Genomic DNA, 20,652 nt, shown 5'->3' with positions numbered 1-20,652 from the left:
TTTAAGCCCTTTAGACAAATGTTATATAAAGGAGCAGTGTTAAATGGGCTGTGCGGCCCTGCTCAACACTTGAAATCATGGTATTGTTACTATGTAATCAGTATTTTTAAGCACTGTTGGGCTAAATCTGGCTCTGCAGACTCTTGTGAATAATCCTAGCCCAATGGGCTCTCAGAAATTAGGACAAAGAAATGTGGCCTATTAATGAGTAAATTTATATGGTTTTCTGAGGTAGGTAATATCAATTATATATGAAATGAAACAAAAAAAAATAAAGAATCTTTCCTTGTTGTTTCTTAAGACTTTTTGAAACTTGTATTTTGGGTGGTGATTTTCAAGATTCTAGGCTTTTCCTCCTGGTTACTTCCCTGTGAAAAATGAGGAAGATGATTAGTGCTTTTTTAACAGAGGGAATGCTGTAACTTGCTATGATAGCAAGTTATTTGCAACATTAAATTAAGAGTGTTAGTTTATAAATAGTCTGGATTAGAAGGGGGAAATTAGGCAAATGGAAGCAGTTTGGAGGTTGAAGATGTATGTTTTGTGTCCCTGTGCTTGAAACCCAAAAGAAAGTTGCTTGTAATAACTTTCCTAATGTTGACAGGGAGGTTGCCATATACAAATACAAACATAACTTTTTCTAGTTTCAGAAGCAAGAGAACAGTTGCATTGTTTTGCTTTAAAAAACAGAGGCCAGATGGTAAAGAAAGAGATTATGATCTTAAAATATATGCATAAATGCAGAAGGTTAGAGTTCAGGCTGCTTTTCCTGGGTTTTTAATTATTTTTCAATAATTGCTGAAAGTTTGCTGTTTGTTTGAAAACCTGTAGATAGGAGTGATGGGGCTGCAGTTGATACAGGAATCATGAACCACACTGACACCTCCAGTCTGTTTTTTCTTACCAAACCAACACGTCTGTAATAGCTGGAGGATGGAAATAATACTGTGGTTTCCCACAGTATGATGAGTAGCTCAGCTGTCCTTCCTCTCTGTCTTTTTTGGCTTGGTCTTTTCAAATACCGTTTATAGGCTGAAAGGAGTTTTATGGTTCTCAGTGCCTCAGTGCGAGGATCTTGTAAAGCAGTGATTGTGTGCGGTCTACTTTTGCTCTGCCTTCACTCTGCTGGGTGGGGGGTTGTGTGAGCTGCAAGGGGTTGAAGTTAATGTTCTGCCTAATAGAGTGTGAGACAGTTTTTCTTGTCTTATAGAAAGTGATATTCTTGTAAAGACAGTGAGTCCCTGTGAATAATGCTAATCAGCATTCTAGAGCTTTAACTCCTTAGTTCTCCCTTCCTTCCTTACTGGATATAAAGAATGTGTTTAGGAGTGGTGAAACTTATTCCATCTTCCAGGTATTTGTACTCTTTTCTTGACATATTTACAAAGATATCATCCACAAGCAGGTTGCCTTGCATGAGAACGGAGTTTTTACGTGCCATTTAAAAAAAGCATAGGCAGCTGGGTCATAGTTGCATAGGTCACTGGGCTGATACAGTCTTCCCTTAACAATCCTGTAAACCCTACCTCTATCCCACATCTAAATGTCTTTTAATGGTAATGGGGAGTTAGGAATTTCCTGTTTTCTTGGTATTTCTCCAAGTATTGACCAGTTCTAGTTGCACAGTACGATGTTTACAGCTGGCGATAAGGAAATTATTGAGGGAAATGTGACTCAAAATCAGTAACAGCCATCGTTCGAATGCCTTTAGATAATATAGGATTAATTAGTTTAGGTAGTTCAGGATGCTTGAAATGGAAGGTGTGTATTGATCAGTAAGACACAGCAGGGATAAGTTATTTCTGTAGGAAGGAAAATGCCAAAGCTCTGTGATGTTTTGAGTACCGTGCAAGAAAAAGAAACAGGCACAGCACAGGACTTGCATGAGAAGGTTGGACAGAGGTCCTAGAAAGGAAACAAATATTCTGCTCAGTGCAATATGAAGTGTGAACGGACTTGCCAAGAAATCATTTGAGTGCCCATTATTCAATAAATTGGAAATTCCAGTTACACAGAATTTCTTTCTGCAGTGTATGTAAACTAATTAAGGATTAGGCAATACATAAAGGTCCATAGAAATGAAGTACAGTTGCAATGAGGTCTTATTTTAAATGAGAGACATGCCTAGCGTGTTCAGCTGTTGTAAGAATAAAGCTTAGTATGCTCTGAGTACCATATTTGATATGTGATTTTGTCAGTAGTACACTAACAATTAATTTGACCTCTTTGGGCTGATACAGTTGCAAGTAGATGTACAGATTAATGACTATAAAAGTCTTACTTTATAAACTTAAAATGGCAAAAGAATTCTTTCCCATTGTGTAAGTTTCCAGTTTATTTATCATGGAGGTTAGCTGTATCTATAGTTTCCATTAAAGCTCTTTTCACGTACACATAACTATCCCTATAATTCTTATTAGAATTGTTTTATTTCTATAGAGAAGGTGGATTCCTTAGGACAATTAATTAAGAAGAGTTCTGGTTATTTTGGAAAATTTGCAAGAATGTGGAAATTTTTTTTTTATTTTTTTATTTTTAGAAAATAAAGAAATACCAAACAAAGGCATTTGAAAGTTTATGTTAAATTTCCTGCGTAGACATGTACTATACTAGAGGAGTGGAACATCTTTGCTTGGTAAGGTGAAAGCTGAGATATTGGTAAAATAAAAATAAAAGCATCTAGAAAATAATATATGGTTGTGCATAATAGGTACCTGCAAAGGTCTCTAATACTGTAGATAACATATGATGTCAAAATGTGAAATTTTGGAACAGAAGAACTTGAGTATGGTCAAGGAAGAAACACCAGTTTGGTGAATGACCTAAATGAATGTGATAGTCACACATAGGGGTGATACCTGTAAACTTCTTGTTATATTTCCTCCTTGAACACGTGTTCAAAAGTAGCAGGAAAAGAGTAAAAGTCCACATAGTTTGCCAGCTCCTTGAGACTGTCTTTTCCTTCTCTGAAATTTTAAGCCTCTTGCTTTATTACCTCTTGCATAATTCACTTCTGAGGCAGGTGGCCTGCTTGCTGGGAAATGCATGTGGGTATTTTTGTCTAGACGGTATTTTGTGGCAGCTTTTTGTGCTCGCATGTTACTGAATGATTAGCAAAGAGTCCTTTTAAGCAGCAGTTGTTTGCTTAATGGCTTAGTAACAATATTTTAGCACCTTAAACCAAAACCGGACAAAATTTGAATCTTTCAGAAGCTGAACAAATAATCGTTAATTAGTCTTCCAAGCTTTCTGATTTTTGTAGTTAATGAAGTGCAAAGTAAATTAAGTGCTTATTTTTTACATCATGCAGTGTACACTCAAATGCAGTACCATGCAGATTCAAGCAGGGGTATACGTTTGCACGTTTACAGATAAACCACAATTTCTGAGTATACACGGTGAGATATTTTAAAATAGATATTTATGTTTGAAAGTATTATTACACTTTCTATGAGTAGTAAAACTCTGACAATATATATCCCTAAATCCATGAAGAATTTCCTGGCCAGACAGTCCTTAGTCTTAGGGACTCCTCATGTCTTTCTGTCCCTGAACGAAATATCTGCTGGAGTTTCTCTAAGGCTACAAGATTTTCATGATTAAAGACATATTATTTTTTTTAGTGAACAATTTTCAATATGTCATTCTAATTCACATATCTGATTTATATCAACTCAAATTGATTTGCTTTACATTAGAGGTGAATGTGTATACCTTTTAAGATAAATCTATAATTTTTGATAGAATTATTGATTTAAATCAAGTAAATGAGATCAGAACATTCTGGGGTGCAAAATAATCTGGGGAACATTATACACAGCCTGAATCAGAATTATTCATTTTATTTATAAAAACTGATTTGTTTTACATATGTGTAAAGAAAATATTGTCTGTTAATACGAAATTTAGTGCTGTAAGTGCCTAAGTGCATTGTCGCATGTTGCCACAAAGGATTTTGATAGCTCTGTATGCTTTGCTACTTTGAAACTGTGTTGCCCAGGAGAGAGCTGATGATGCATCTCCTTTCCTTCGTTTAAGGACAAGTCAGAGGTGACTCAGAGCATAAATTCCCAGTCCCTAATTCCTGCAATATTTGATAAGCACCGATTTTCCTAGTTACACAGGTTGATGATTGATTTCAGCAACATAAAATGGAAAGTGTAGTAGTTGAAAACTTACAATGAAATCCTTTGAAGTTAAAATTTGGTGTCCATTATTATGTTTTATAGTTGATAGCTTATGAGATAAATAAGCAGGTTTTTCTTCTTAGATGTATTGTTTCATGGTCACTGCAAAGTGAATGAATGGCTCCATTAGAATTAGCGTAGGGTTTTCTGGAAGCATTTGTATTTATTTGGACTTCATTTTTACGTGTTGTGATTCTACTGTGAAGATTTCAGCTACAGTGTAAATTTAACAGTAAGAGAATCTCTGCAAATAATGTCCTATTGGTTAGTATGCAGAGGTAAGATTTCTACTGAGACAAGTCAGTTATTAAAGCCACGAAAGACGTGCGTGTTTGCCCTGCCTGTTTGATCCTGAAAGATTATAGGATTCCTACTTTGAAGTATAATTGTTGTAATGTGCATGGTTTATAATAAATCTGGTCAGAGATTATGAAGATATTCCTGTTGGGTGTCTGCTGTGCTTTCTAGAAAGGGGCAAAAAAAGTATTTTATAAAGATCATCTTTCTGATGCTGCGAGAATTGAAGGGTGGCTGCCTCTGTCCAGATTCTAAAGCAATAATACCCTCCCAACTGATAATATCCTAGATTTTTCCATTATTTGTTGCAGTACCTACAAAAACAACATCATCTCTAAGAATAAAACGGAACTGTAAAGTTTAGAATAATACACACAAGATTAGAATAGTAAGGTAGAATTTGCAGGATCAGCATGAAGTTAAACAAAAAATGTGTTAATTTGGATGTGTGCCTAGAATCTCTGTAGCGCTGTTGATCCTATGAGATTTTTTTTATTTTATTAATTGGCATGAAATTTTCCTGATTACCTTAAAAATTAACACATTTACATTGCATTAGGGTGATATACTATTAGCTAATGTTCATCAAAGCTTCTGGCTACAGCAGTATATGTTGTAATGGCTGCTGAGTTGAATGATGTGGTTTATCCATTGAGGCTGAAATGAAGTTGGATGGCTTCTTACCCAATGTCACTTTTATCTCTTGCTAAGAGTTTTAAATTTTCAGAGAATAGATAAAAAAGCAAAACAGCTCTTAGTAATGTGGATTGGACTTCTGTATAGTTAGAAAGGAGACCAGACAGAGAGACTGGAGGGTAAGAGGAAAAAACTTCTTTACTTACCTTATTTAGAGATGGAATGTATGAGGCCCTAAATCCATAAAGAAAGTAAACATCATACTAGGAATTACAGCTTCCAAGCAGTTAAGACAGTCTGCTCTGTTAATAGTAGCCTCATGACCCTTGACAGCTGTCAGGATCACAGTCGTTTCCAAAGAGCAAAAACTGAAAAATTGTATCATAAAACTTTGATGTTGTTTGCAAGCATAAAAGAAAAGAATAGAATTGTACTTATGTAACAACAGCCTAAGTAGAAATAGATTTCTTGTGGATTTTTAAAGGAGATTGTGTGAGGGATTCATTTCCTTCTGAATGTTATTCCTTCAGTTCGTGCAGTCTAAGTTTCAGGTAATGCATTTTTCTTTGCCAAGGAACTGTTCCACTGTGACCAGCAGATGACATTCACTATCTGGAAACAAGAGTATAGTGGAAAGGTTTTTAGTGTTCACTGTTCTGCGAACTCGTATGGGCATAAAAACTAGTAACTCCTTCTGATAAGACATAGGCTACTGTTGATCAGTGTTTAATATATCAACAGAAAGCATGGTCAGTGTATCAAGATTTTTTTCACTACTGGGTTTGTCAAATCTACCACTTCATTTATGAGACAATTCTGCACTCAGGAATGTGGATAAAATATGGAAACTTTGTGAGACCACCAAAGATAATATTTTTTAAAAAATTAAAACAATCAGTCGTTCAGGTTAGATTACAAGATATGTTAAAATACAGGTGATCAGCATGTAGTGGTACAGGTAACCCACGTGATTCAAAAGAACCACTGAGGACTTGGAGCTGTCTTGCGTTCTAGGCTTTGAAAATTAATTGATTGCAGTGTATTTGGGTCTGACCTCAGTTCCACCACTAGCTGTTTTTTCCTGTGCTGGTCTCTTTTTCCCCTCGTTTTTTTATTCTGGACATTATTCCGGTGTCATCCTCCCGGTATTCCTCTGAGTTTTCCAGTTTTATTCCCTGAAACAGCTATCCTGTGAACAAGGAATATTTAGAGCTTTCGATTGTTAATAAGAAACTTTTCACTATGTGAAAAATGACTTTTTTCAGGAAGTGGAACTTGAACGGATTTTCAAAGTTTTCCCTATAAAAAGTGAAATAATACTTGTGACAAAAGGCCACGCCCTTGTCAAACCACTCTTCCAAAAACATTGAGGACATTATGGTTTTTAGATATAGTAACATAAAAAAGTTTTGAATATTGAGAACTTATCTGCTTTGGATGGAATATCCTATAAACGCTGGGTCTTCTGCAGATGCCTTGTGCAGAAAGTGATGGTTTCAGACTGAAATAGCCATAAGCAGCTGAAAGCAAGTTTTTGTAGGAGGTGGCCAGGCAGCCTTCATGGTCTGCTAATGATAAACATGCAGGAGCTTGACACTGTTATTGAAAGGTCTTCTCTTCTAGAACTGAAACCCTGAGACTCATAATTCATTCTCTGTCTCTTCTGGGATTTGGTGAATATGACTCATCCTGTGTGGCTGACGGGACTTGTCGTCAGAGCTGTGTATTTCTGTACTGGGTCCATCTTTTTGACAACAAGCTTGCAAACATGGGAAGCTATGCCTTCTATAGAGAGTCCTAGAAGTGGATGTTTTCACTTGGTAATGTTGAGTGTGTTTCATCACTGTGACCAGACAGAATCTCATTTAAGTAGAAAGGACTGCCAAAAAGACTGAGAGGTATAAATTTAAATGTAACTTGAACAGAGAGGATGGGTTCAGTTTCTTTCAGGCTACTCCCATAAATAGGGGTACAAATGTTTTGCTTAAATTCTGTACTGAAATTAATTTTTTGGATCCTCCTATTTGGATTCTCAAAGTTAGGCATCTAATAAATGTGCTACTTTTAAAAAAAGTTATGAACACCAATATCTCATTTTTTGACAATGTTACAAACTGTGGATGCTTTGTAAATCAGGCTGCTTAGTTAAGTGTTTTTTTAGGCACTGATGTGTGAATATTTAGTATACAGTTACAGATGAAATACCTGCAAGTCCATTTCATTGGGGATTTGTTTAGCAGAGAAACAAAAATATCCATGAGCCTAGGAAACAACTAGGAAGATTGCAAATAACTAGAAAGAGAAATAAAGCTGAGGTAAAGCTGCTTATTCTTGGAGACAGAACTGTGTTTGCTGATGTGATTTATTATTCTTCAGTCTCATATTTATGAGAGGCAGAAGTTCAGTTTACATTCATATATAAGCAGGTCATACCTTAGCTTGTTAGCACTAGGTAATCATCAGAGTAATGATAGCAGGACTGAGCTTTGCATCTCTGGCTCTTGCTTTCGTTGTCATCACACTGGAGTATGGCATGCTTGTAAATAATAATTCACTAAAAACTGAAATAGTGCATAACAAACACATCCAGTAGCCACGATTCAGTTGTGGGTTGGACTAGAGTTAGAGATATTTTTAAATAGCATTTCAAAAGCTTTGCTCGAAACACCTTTTTAATAAAGGGTATGATTATCTAATTTGCAAATCTGCCTCCCACAGAGTAAAGCATAATTTACTACGCAAATATTACTACAGAAAATTAATGTACACAATAAATACAGTTTAAAATGGCAGGAAGAATAAATAATTCTCAAATTTTCTAAATAAACCAGCAATTACTCCAGTAATATATATGCTTTAAAAATTGCAGATGAGAGTGACATTATTTTAATCTGTCTGATTTTGCTGACTGTATGTGCTATTATAAATAATCATGAAGGATCAATAGAAAAAGTTAATAGTAATATATTATTTTTTTCTAGCAGTGTTAAATCTCCTTTTGAAATTTAATATACAATTTCTAGTTTCTTTCTGTTATAATCTGTGGTGGTTTTTTTTTTTAACAAGCTACTTGCATATTAGGTTGTAATTTATGACTGACTAGATTGTCTAGACAAATAATTGACAATAAGACAAATCTTGTATACAAGAACTAGCAGAGAAAATGTTTTAAGCTCTAAGGAATACTGCAGATGGTACATTTTACTTTTTAAGTCACCAGGTATGTTTTATGTTAAAAATTATTAAATTAGAACTGATTTTGCAAATATGTAAAAAAATGATATAAAATGAATTGTTCTGAATACTGCCATTGTTTATCAGAATTTTCCACTGATCTTTTGGATCAAAGATAAGTGATACAGATTCCTTGGACTATCCAAGGACCTCATTACATATTCTGTCACAAAACAAAAAAACCCTTTAGGAATATGAACTATTTTTCTATGCCTTCATTTAGGAAGTTACTGCAGCAAAGATGAATACAATAAAAATTGGTGAAAATGAAGGTTCAGGATTACCATTGTTGTTATTTGTGTCCCTTGAGACATCTGTTTTTGAGCACTGATCATTTTTGGGGCATATAAGTTGTGTTCTGCTCTCAAATTAAGGATTTGTTATTATCATTAAACCACTGAAAATTTCCAGCTAGTTATAGTTTGGTTTGGTATTTATTAATAGTGCATCAGTGGGTAGTTGTTAGACATGCAGCAAAACGTTGTCTTTAAAATTTTTTATTATTTAATAGTGTATTCATAGTCTAGCAAACCAATCACTAAAATACCTGCCCGCACATTTGACTTGTCCTCAAAAAAGCCTGATATTGCAAACTGATTGCTACAGACTCTCATTGCAGCTCCTAGAATGTGCAGTCACTTTCTTCGTTCCTCAGTTTTAATGAGGAGGGAAGAAAATGCTCATGGCTGTCTTGAATGTAAAGGAGAATGGAACTGATGAAGGAGGAGTGTCCTAGTTATGTTGGCTTAATCACTGTGTGAAATGATGCAGGATTTTCCATATTTTGGAATGTACGACCTGTAGGGTAGGTCTAGTAGTAAAAAATTTTGACAGGTCACAAAATTGTATGAGAGACATATTCTGCCAGCAAAAATCTTGCTTTAAATAACAGTAATAACAGTAGGAACGCTGTTATAGAATTGTATCATCGTTTGAGTTGGAAAGGACCTTTAAAGGTCATTTAGTCTAACCCCCCTGCAATGCGCAGGTATGAAGAATTTGTTTGCTTATATATGTTTGTTTATAAGCAAATAGACACAGAAAATTTTGGCATCTTTCTGAGCACAGTGTAAGGAGCATCTTTTTCTGCTTTGTTCAGACTATTGTTTGTCAGTCAGTCTTCACTGGGGAGAACTGCAGGTGAGCTGGACTGTCAGGCAGTTTCTTTCTGTGAGGCTTTCTAGAATGGAAAATTGTACTCGTGCTTACTGAGCAGAAACAACACCTTGGAACCTGTGATTTTTGAGTGCTCTCTTTCCTGCTTTGTAAAATAAGGGCTTATGATAGTACTTATGTTACGAGGATGTTTTGAAGAGAATCTAATTAGTTATCTGTTGGCCTGATGCTAGCATGAAAAGGACTGTTGTAGTGTCTGAGGAACTACAAAAGGAAAATGGTAACGAGAATACTTACAAGTAAGTAGAGGCCTGATTCTAAAAGAGTTGGTTAAAAATATTTCATTTCTAAGTATAATTGCATAAATAAATCAAAATCTGATGTAAATAGGGTGCTATTTGATGCTTTTTGATCTGGCTAAAACTTTAATTTAAAATACTTTTTTACACTCATTTTATCGAAATATAAATAGTGGAAGGTAATGGAAGATCTATTAGTTAATAAAGAGACTTGAATTACTGTAAAGTTAGGAGTGATGAGCAGCAAATTAATAAGCTATTAAGTGTGAGGTATTCTGAGTAAACTAACTTTTGAAAAAGAGAGAATGAAATGGTTTTGCAACTACCTTTTACAATTTAATGTACTGTACACAGTTTCAATAAATGTGCAGTTTCACAGCTTTAGCGGTAAAAATAATTCATGGTGTAAAAAAAAAAAAAAAAAAAAAAAAAAAATTTCCAATAGACAGTAAAAGTATTCCTAAACTAAAATATGCAACTAACATGAAAAGGAAAAGAGAAGGAACATGAAAGAAGTTCTGGAGGCAAGAAAAGGTGTGTAGGAGTTGCGTATTCTATTAACAGAGGAAAAGATCCCCACATAAAGTCTAATTTTACTTTATTACTTTGTAACTTAGACATTGCTATTACAAACCTGTTTCAATTTTATTACTGATTTTTATGATAGTCTGGAAAATTAGCTTTTCGGTAGCTCAATGATTTTTTCCAGTCATGACAAGTTTTAGAAGTCTGTCTATTTTTATCCTGCTTAGAACAGAACATGGTGAAGTATACTGCCCTGCAAGGCTGAGAAGCTACTGGCTTGGCCTTGATATGCAGTGCCTTATGTTTCTGCTACAGAAAATGAATCTTGACCTGAAGACCCTCATAAAGATGAGGTCTGGCTACAAACAGTAGCCTAAAGACTGAATTTGTTGCCCCCACAATCTGATCATCACGTTTAAGGCACATGTTCCATATGTTAATGTCCAAGCAGAGATTTCACCACTTTGCTTGGCAGCCTTTGACAGGGTTTTCTACTCCCAGTGTGACTTTTTTTTTTTTTTTTCTCCCTAATATCTAATTGTATAATCTTATACTGCTGCTCCTGTTCCTTTCAAGGAGCCCCTCTGAGAAGAGTCTGGCTCTATTTTCCCTGTAATCACCACTAGATTGGTAAAGAGAACTGTAAGATCCCCCTCTCTTCTCTCTCCTCCGTGCAGGCTGATTGAGCTCAGCTTCCCCAGCCACACAGGATGAGTGCACCAGCCCTGACAATCATGGTAATCCTCAGCTGAACTTGATGCAGTTTATTGATTTTGGTCTTTTATTGAGAGGCCCTGAATGGGACCCAGTACCCCAGGTGTCAGCTTCCCAAATGCTGAGCAGAGGGGAAGAATCGCTTCCCTTTGCTTTCTGGCTAAGCCTTAACTGTTGCAGCCTTGATGTGGCTGGCTTTCATAGCCTCAAGGATATAGTAGATCTTTCAGATTCATGGAAAGTGAGAGAAAATAGAAGCATTGGGAAGTGCTATTGAGCGAATCCGTCACTAATGTGATCTCATGTTTTTGTTTCACCTAGAATGTTCCGCCCGATTTGTCCATCTGCACTTTTGTGCTGGAGCAGTCTCTGTCGGTACGGGCCCTCCAGGAAATGCTGGCTAACACAGAAGAAAAGGCAGAAGGGGTAAGTTACTGAGTATTCACTTCTTTCACCTTGCAAAATACAACATTTTTTTTTCCCACAGTCCCATAAAATGCCAGACACTGAGACTGAAAATGGTATTTGGGAAATGAAGTCCAGGAACAGTCCCATGGATGATCCAAAGTGTGTGCTGTCAGTGATCATTTGTTCCAAGGACTAACTCCAACAGCAAGAGAATGAAAAGCACATGTGGGAGAAGAGGTGGTACTAGAGTAAGCAGATCCATGCTTCTAAATGGGGACCCCACTTCCCTTAGTTTGTAAATCCTGAAACCAAGAGTAAGCAAATCCACAGGAAAAAAATAAATTCAAAAAACCAGGCATAATGTCAAAAATCAAAGTCCAAACCCAAGGATGTGCAGTGATAACTGTGTACGGCCATGTATGTGCAGTAGAGCAACAATTTTCTTGCTGTTCATTCCCACCACATGCAGGCAGGCGAAGAAACTGAAGAGACTGTAGGGGAGTGCACGTTAAAGTAGTGCTATAGGGCAGAATAGAGTGAATGGAAAAAAAATAATCAATTTTTGAATACAAATTATTGAAACTTTTTTAAAATCATAACATTAATTGGTGAATTTTCTATTGGACTGTCTTTAGCAGAGTGTTGGGACCAACTGTTAAGTGAATATTTACTCTTAATACAGAGATCACATCCAGAGAACTTGGGATAAAGAACCAAGTTCTCTGCAGAATGGTTAGAAAATGTGAGCTCAAGGATTCTGCTAGGAAGAGGACAGGCTAAAGAGAGCTTTATAGAAGTCTCAAGCGGAACATTTGCACTAGTTCTGGACTATTTTCTGCAGTAGATGTGAACAGAAAAAGACTTTTGTAGGGCACAGTGACTGATGGGACCTACATACTCCGAGCTGGAAGAACCATGTTTGATGGTAATCTGGTGTTTCCTGGAAGCAGTTATTGATGTTTTCTGTGCATAACCCTGAAGGTTAGAGTTCTGGGCGTTGATATCCGTGCCTAAAGAAAAGTAATGTCAGTTGTACTGATGTACCGTGCTCTGTACTCATGGGTCTTCTGAGATGTGCACGAAAAAGATACAGCAAAGTCTCTGAGTGTGGTCGTTATGTGACATTGTCTGTGTCGTTATTTTTCTTTCTAGTAAGTCTCCAGAAGCCAAGGTTAATGATAATACTAAAATGACTGAATATCTACTTGCTGCTAAATTAACATAACTGACATTTAGTGTCTGTATGTAGTTTCTATGAAAAATATATTGAGTTTTTCTTTGCGTTTATAGTTATTTGTTGTAGGGTTGGTACTTATGTAGCCAGCTTCATATTTGTTTGAAGTAACTGTTAGAACATGTGTTTTTTGCATTTAATGACTGATGTGGTTACTTTGAGTTTTATGAGAAGAGGTAATTTTGTGCATACGTCTGAAGCACTATATCTTCCTGAAGCAGCATCAATTTTTTATTTAGTATAACAGTGTTTTCTTTCATTTAGGAGAAGAAACTATAGTGATTTATAGTAACAATCTCTCTAGAAACTGGATTCAATATGACCTCAGTTTTCAAATGGAAATAATCCTGCAAAGGGAGTTCTGTTCAGTCCTCAATTACTTATTACATTAGAAATCATTAAGACTGCTGTGTTTAAAAGTGGTCTCCTTGTGCTTCTTTGCTTTTTGTGGTGTGTAATCTCTTGAATGCTGTGTTTATATAATAGGTATTCTTATTATATAACAGGTAAGAGCAGTAATGAAACGGCTGAGTAATATGAACAAAATCTCATGCTGACTGCAATCAGAACAATAAACAGCTTTCCTTGTGCTTAAGAAAGAATAACTCTGTGCGCTAACTGGATTTAATTTTAATTCTCAATTAGTATGTATTAAATGTGCAAGATTACCTCTGCAATAAATACCTACCTTTTTAGTGCAAGAATCCCAAAATATGAATTTCCATACTTGATGAGATTAGCAATCCATCTATCTGAGTATAGCTACTTCTCTTTCCTGAATCAGCTAAATGCTAGTATCAGAGGCAACAGTGGAAAATCAGTGAGACTTCATAAGAAAGAATGTGTGTAGTGCTCTGTTTCTTCTAGCCCTAGGCACTGAGTAGTTACTTTGTGCTCTGAGGTTTTGTAATTTCTCTTTAAAATACTATGCTTAGCTCTGGCAGTTTATTAAAACATTGAAATTCATAGCTTGATTTTATGCTCTTGGTTTAAAAACTAAAACCACAACCTATTTTGTTTGCTTAGGCAGCATTATTTACACTTTTCATTTTAAACAGGTAAATTTTTGATTTTGCTGGGGACTTGAGTACTTTATACATGTACTACTTTTATTGTTAGTTTGCCCACAGAAGAGAACCATCCTGTGTGCAGAGAAAGGGAATAGTAAGTAATCATATAAGTGAAGACTGTCATTACAAGTGTGCTCAGGATCTGGACTGTGGTCTCTTAGGCAAGCAGAATTATAGCTGCTCTGTCCTGGAAGGGCATAAAGCCTAAGTATTATTTTGTAATTATTTTGATTTGGCTTTTGAGTGCAACTTTTTATTATTAGAAGAGCAGGTGAAATATGAAAATGGAAATCCTTAGGTTTTTATAAATCATTACAGACCAGAAAAAGCCTTCAGGTAATCTGTTCTCAGCCTGGCCATTGCATTTTGCCAGAGAGTCCTTTTTGGAGCAGAGTGCCTTATTTTTCACTAGAGCTTTTGGGACTGAATGATCCTGAGAAAGCGAATCCACGGCTTTCTCGAATAATTTAGGAATGATCACCGCAAGAGGTTGTAAGTGTGTTTTGCTTCTGATTCTTTACTCTGACTGTTGGTTGTGGTGGCTTTGGCGGTGTATTTTGGGTTTGTTTTGGGCTTTTTTGGTTGTTTGGTTTGTTTGTTGTTTTTTTTTTTTGTTTGTTTGTTTTCTTAATTGAATCCTTATTTACTACACTCAGGAGCTCTCTGACATTTAGTACTTTCTCCTTGTGAAAGTGCTGAAATGCCATAGTCAAATCAGTTCCTGGAAATTTTCCCTAATTTTCTTCGGAAATGAAGCCTGGCCATTTATCCATTACTATTCTTGTATTCAGTAACTTCTGAGCTTTCCGGACAATATAAACAATGCTAGAAACAGGGGTAGATAGTTATGTTCTTCCAGATGTGATGGATATTGAATAGGAGAAAGGGACCTGACTTTACATCCCTATAAGAGGAAAGGAAGGCAAAGCTGGCTGTTTTACATTACCATCAACTGCTCTTGTGCTGGTGTACCTTCTGCGCTGCTGTCTTTTGCTCAGAAGAGGTGCTGCAGGTACATGGGAAGGAAGTTGCCAGGTTTCAGGTGCGAGGAAGGGATTTATAATTTTGTGGCTTCTTTCAGTTTTGGGTTTTAAACATCTCTTATGAAAAAGTTAGACAAAAAACCTGTACATGGTATGCTATTACCAGTCTCGCATTTCATAACATGGAAAATTATTTCTGTATCTTCTATTGTGACTGTCCTGCCTGTATATTCAGGGATTACCATAATTCTTATTTTCAATATGTCATGTCTTGTTGATACTGATGATTTATGAAAGATTTTACAATGACTAGTACCTTTAGATCCAGTATGCAGATTTCAGTCATGATATATAGCAGGCAAAGTAGGTGATGACGCTGATTATTACTTGGCCGAAATCAGGGCTGTCATGTATAATCTTGAGCAAGCTTACCTACTTTAAGTCTCTATTGATGGCATACAGGTGAATTTGCCAGGTTCTACAAAATTCTCCACCAAGTTGCTTTTCTATTGTGTGACAGTTCAAGAGCTGGCAAAAAAAAAAAGGTATCTAGATTTACTTGACATGGAAAAACGTCAGGTATTTTCTGAGCCTCAGTTGCCTCAGCAAATGATTTAGACTTTTGTCTGAAAGCTTTTTGAAATCATCCTCAAGTAAACACACTGCATAAAAAAACTAGCTATTAAAATAAAAATTTGCCAAGAGGGTATGCAAATTAAAATGAAGTGTAAGGTAACCTTCATAAAGGCTATTGCTACGAACTCTTATTTGAAATATATTTCAGAGGTAGGTGGGGTTTTTTTCATATTCTTCAGTACAAATGATTTTTTTCAAAAGGGAGAATTTGAGTATTCAAAACACTGCTATCTGTGTTTAGATAACAAGTGGCTAGTTTGAACCTTCATTCTATTCTAATCCATTTATTACTTCAAAGAGATCAAAAAAAAGTTTTGGGTACAGTGGCTAGGTACAGGAAATTAAATTAGCTTGGCATTTAAAGGACATTTTACTGTAAGTGAAGCACAAAGTCACGTATCTTTTATATTGCCCTGAACAAAACCCTGCTTTTCTTTTGAAACCAATAAGAGCTTGTGATTCTTTGAGCTACACTTGCTTTGCTTGGGTTTTCTGAAATATATCCAGCAATCTCATGATATAAATAATGTACTATTCTTTTACTTTGTGATGTCTTTTATAGTCCTCTGTGATAATTATCATAAATGAGGTCATTGAAATTTGAAGACTCCTGGTTGTGTGCTACATGCCATACCCTGGTGAAAAGACATCCATCCATCCATCCAATCTATCTATCTATCTATCTATAACATATAAATACATGTGGTATGTGACTTGCTTTCACCTGTCAGCATGGTGTGCATCTTTGTGTGGATGAGAGGTGTTATATCCCACGCAGAGGATTGTTGTTAATTGCACCTTTTCATTGGAGTGATTGAGAACACTTGGTGTAAACTGTCTTTCACAGCAGCTTTAATTACTTCTGTCAGCAGTGGCAAAGCATTCTTCTCACTCTGGTCTACCAGAAGACAAGTGGGTGCCAAGCCACAATGTTATTGTTGTGTACTATCATTTTATTTTATTGCTGCGTACTATCCATCCACAGCAAAATCTCATTTCACTGGGAGAGTGTAGAGTAAGAGGCGCCTATTCTAGTGAGAGCTTCTGGAGCACCTGTTTGCTGACCTGTGCTTTGTTCTGCCAACAGGAGGGGTGTGCATGGGCTTTTTTTAGTTCAGGTATATACAGAAGAGCATAAGACTGCTCTGGGTTGTGTGTTGGTGGGGGGTTTTTTTGTTTGGTTGGTTTTTTTCATCTCCGATTTTATCAGCAAAGTGGGTAGAAAGTTCAGTTCCTCTGCTTAGGGCCTGGGCTTCATGCTACGTGAATTCCTTGCTAGTAGAATCAGCTGCACGTTGAGGGCAACGTGCTTCTATTGGAATTTTGGTTTAATGACTCTTGCAGGACAGATGCACCAAACACTCTTATCCTGTATGGAACCACATGGATTTCTCTCAGTTGCTTCTGTGGCCTTTCATGTCAAGTGTCAGTTTTTTGATTGCTTAATACAAAAAATATGCTACTGAAATAAGTAAGGATTTCTTTGTGTGTCATCTGTAGCAAGAATGTGGATGTATATGTACTGACAATTTCTGTATTTTGAATGACACCATATACTAAGTACTAGAATACATCAGGATAATGTAGGGCTCTAGCATTTCTATTGATCTGATTTAAAGTGCTGATTCAGGAAATCACACTGTATTTGTTCTTTACTTCTGAATGAAAAACTTGGAGTAAACTTGAAGTCTTTTTTACTATTTGTCTTCCTAGACTTCATTACATAGGAAAAAAATTGGCTCCCATTTGCCTAAATATGCTTGAGATTTTTTTACTTTTATGCAAATTCAAATGTAGGGTTAACTCCTTTGTTAGTTTCTTGAAAATTGATCTTACTTGCCATATTGTCTACTGAACATTTCTGCGTGCAGTTTTCTGCTTTTTTTTCCCCAGTATTTGCAATGCAGATGTGCTTTTCTACCACTGTATGCTATGGAGATTTCCTGTGCTTGGAAGCTCTGTCCTGTCCTCCTGGTTGGTACTGAACAGGTGAAACGCTATGAGCTCCTGAGGAATGGTCTTACATGGGGTGAGGGGTGGAAGAAAAAAAAGACAAAGGATTTTAGTTCACATTTTCTCTCTCAGTAAAGACATTTAAGCACTTAACAAGAAATGCAGCATGAAGACTTCAGGCTAAATGAATGTGCCGGAGTTTCTCAGATCTGCTCTTTAACTGATTGCACTTGTGGCATTCTCACGGACATCAAGGTTCAGAGCTGGAAGTAGACTTCTGTCTGATACTTTTGGGTGTTCTCCAAACCCATCTGAAGCTGGGGACTGGTCCTGAAAGCAGAAAACTGATGTGCAAGATGATGGTTTTGGAACACTCAGGCACTGCTGCTGTGGGTTTGAATGCAGGGAGAACCAGAGCCAATTCAATTCTGCTACTGAAGTGGAATGGAAAAGCTATGCGTTTGAGGCACGGATGGTGAAGATGACCTAACCCTTCCCTGAGATTGCAGTTTTGCACAGCTCCAAAGTGGACTAGACATGAGGATTAAAACAAGAATTGTTTCAGATTCCATGTGGTCCTAGGAAAGAAACGGAGAATAGCTGGACAAAAAGCTACTGACTGAAAATGACCTGTGTGGAAGTCACTGAAACTGGCACTTTGGTGTAATGAGCTGCCATGAGGACAGCTGAGAAATATTGACAGAGAGATTAGGATGGGGAACTCAAGGTGTGCTGTTGGACTTTTATCTTGGACGAGAAAATAAGGGGATTGTCTGTTTCTATGCTTTTCACTAGTCAATTCCAGAGGTATTATGCCCATGCCATCTATAACCTACAGTTAGTTAACATAAAGGATTGTCAACATACTGATGCCATTCAGCAAAGATTCCTGCTTAAGTCCTGGAAGAGTTGGGTTGGTTTTTTTAGTTCCCCCTGCCCCCGCCTTTTTTTTAATGTCATTTAAGCACAGAGAAATTGGAAATGGTACAGTTAAATTTTTCTTTAGAACCACACAACTCATTTGTTGCAGTGCTTGGAAATGGTGTGCTAAATGCTGTTTAGGCAAAATAAAAGATAAATAGTTTAAAACCCCCCAAATCGTCACATTCAAATGCTTTTACAGAATGCTGAAGAGTGTCAGTTTTGCTACAGAATCCTGTGTGAAGCTGAGATAGTCTCTTAAACTACTCATTTTCTGAATGCTGCTACATGGTTCTCCGAAGCTATTAACACAGCAAGTTTTTAAACCAGGTCAGTCTAGCTAGGCAGTTAAAATCTGTAAGCTAAGCTGTGATTGCTAGTTGTATTTTTTCTGGGTTTGTATGTCTTCATACCTCAGGACTGATTTGTGCAGGTGTTGAGGATTGTAGCTGATGGAAGCTACACATAAAATGTAAAATAATGTTAGAAATTGGGTGCTAGGCATCTTAAACTGAACTCCTTGGTTTGTGTATACTTTGATTTTAATGGATCTGTGCTTTAGATTCTTTAAATGTATTGATATGTCATCTGAGGTATTGTGAAAATTGAATTAGTATTTGCGATATTAGCATTGCAGTAGTGAACATCATAAAATTAATGGCATTTAATCATTATGTCTTTAGAAGAGTGGTTGTTTTTTTTAATCAATATTCAGGACAATGGTTGCGTACAGAGCTGCGATGAAATAATATAGTAAGTGACTACCCTCTCTTCTACATATTGAATGAGGCAGAGTTGATATTGAAAAGGTAATGGACATGTGGAAGGCTATGTTCTAAGGCAGTTACAGGAAAGCACTGAGATTTAGGTTGCAAGGTGACTTGTGACTTTCTCTATTTTTACTGCTTGCCTTAATTTTTTTAGTTTTTTTTCTGGTAAAAATTAGCATAATTCTTTTAAAAATGCGAAAACTTCATACTTTAGCTTAGTAAAAAGTGTTTTGAAATATAAATTGTTCATGATTATGTGTAGTTCTTGTCTGTTGCAGCTCTCGTAGTACTGGCAGTACAAAGCGCAGCTTTACATTAATGTCACAGTTGAGGCAAGGCCTGAATAGTATGATACTCAGACATTGTGAAGCCCAAGACCTTATATTAAATAAACTATAACTTTAATTTTTGCCAAGGTATATAATTATATTGAGAATGGAAATAATAATTATGCAATATTTTTAAACAGATTTTTAATAATGCTATGCAAATGTCTCATAATATATATGACAATTATCCAAATTTATATTTGTGTTATAGTGGCTTTTTGTAGGGATAGCTTTCTGCTTGGTGGATCCAAAATTTCAAAAATAGAGGGATCCTTTGTCTCATCTTAGTGGCTTATAATAGCAAGTTTAAAGAATATTTAGATGCTCTCAGTGTAGGAAATGCACAGCAGTGCTCTACAGGCTGGGAGTATGGCAGATGTTAATGATGTCTGCAGTGCTGCAATCAGGCAGCTCCACAGGACCTCAAAGCAGCTGCAGCTGGAAGATTACACAGGGGATCCTTCCTCTTGAAATGTTTTCAGTGTGCTGATGCTCCAGGAGGTACTGTACCGATACCTTCTGTGGTGATTTAAAAAAAACCAAAACGCCTAATCTTCCAATTCAGTCAAGGTTTTCTTAATGTAGTTTTGTTTCTAACTCTCCTTGTCTTGTAGGGTTCAACACCTTGGTGTGCTTTTGATGCTAATGATGCTGTATATGCATCCTTGACTTCTGCGTTCTTCAAGTTTGGATGTGAATAGTCCACCCCAAAGGGGTAAGGTTTGAGTGGCAGCAACACGGGTAGCGTTTGAAAGAAAAGAAGAGGTAGAGCTACGATTGTGAGACTGAGTAGGACTGAACAGACTGGATTCCTGTCCTGAACAGGAAAAGGGAAGAAGTTGAGTTTGGCGAGGAGCAAGGTTCATCTCTGTGTTGCTTGTGTGGTGTGTCAGAGTTGATGACAAACATGCATGGTTTCCTGATGGTTGTCACTGAACATTGCTGCCGAATAAGTCAGGATAGGTATTATAAGCGTGAGGATACATCTGCATGTATGTAGTGGCATCTCCACATGGCAATTAGAAATTTGAATCCATGGTAGCTACATCACAGAGTCATCTACAATATCTTAGCAAAAATTACTGTTCTGGTGGGAACAGGTGTTATTTCACAGCCAACAGCTATTTGTCTGTGGAAAAATTCTTTCTTTTGATGCCCAGCCATTCCTTAGCAACTGTGGTAGTGTTGATTCACTGAGAAGGTACGGTTTCTGGTTTTGGAAGGTCTTGCTGGGGAGCCATCAAAAGTTTTGTTTCAATAACAATAGTAAAACAAAGCCTTCCAAGCAGGTGAGTGTATTGGTCTTGTTTAAGTACTACTGTAGTGTGAGAGTTACACTA

The 20,652-nt window shown here is 36.6% G+C and overlaps 1 protein-coding gene across 4 annotated transcripts in view; it reads left to right on the top strand.

Moving 5' to 3' along the window:
• RYR2 (ryanodine receptor 2) overlaps positions 1 to 20,652 on the top strand; it is a 427,534-nt gene that overhangs the window by 123,978 nt on the left and 282,904 nt on the right. For 3 of the 4 annotated variants that reach the window (XM_054193733.1, XM_054193731.1, XM_054193730.1), the window contains exon 3: positions 11,330 to 11,434. In XM_054193733.1, coding sequence (XP_054049708.1) covers positions 11,330 to 11,434 — 105 coding nt within the window. Of the gene's footprint in view, positions 1 to 10,971; positions 11,032 to 11,329; positions 11,435 to 20,652 lie in introns of all 4 variants that reach the window. The other variant, XM_054193732.1, reaches the window with a different exon arrangement.

Source organism: Rissa tridactyla, chromosome 3 (assembly GCF_028500815.1).
Source record: "Rissa tridactyla isolate bRisTri1 chromosome 3, bRisTri1.patW.cur.20221130, whole genome shotgun sequence".
In the NCBI taxonomy this organism is placed as follows: domain Eukaryota; kingdom Metazoa; phylum Chordata; class Aves; order Charadriiformes; family Laridae; genus Rissa; species Rissa tridactyla.
This window is presented reverse-complemented; position numbering and strand designations above follow the sequence as displayed.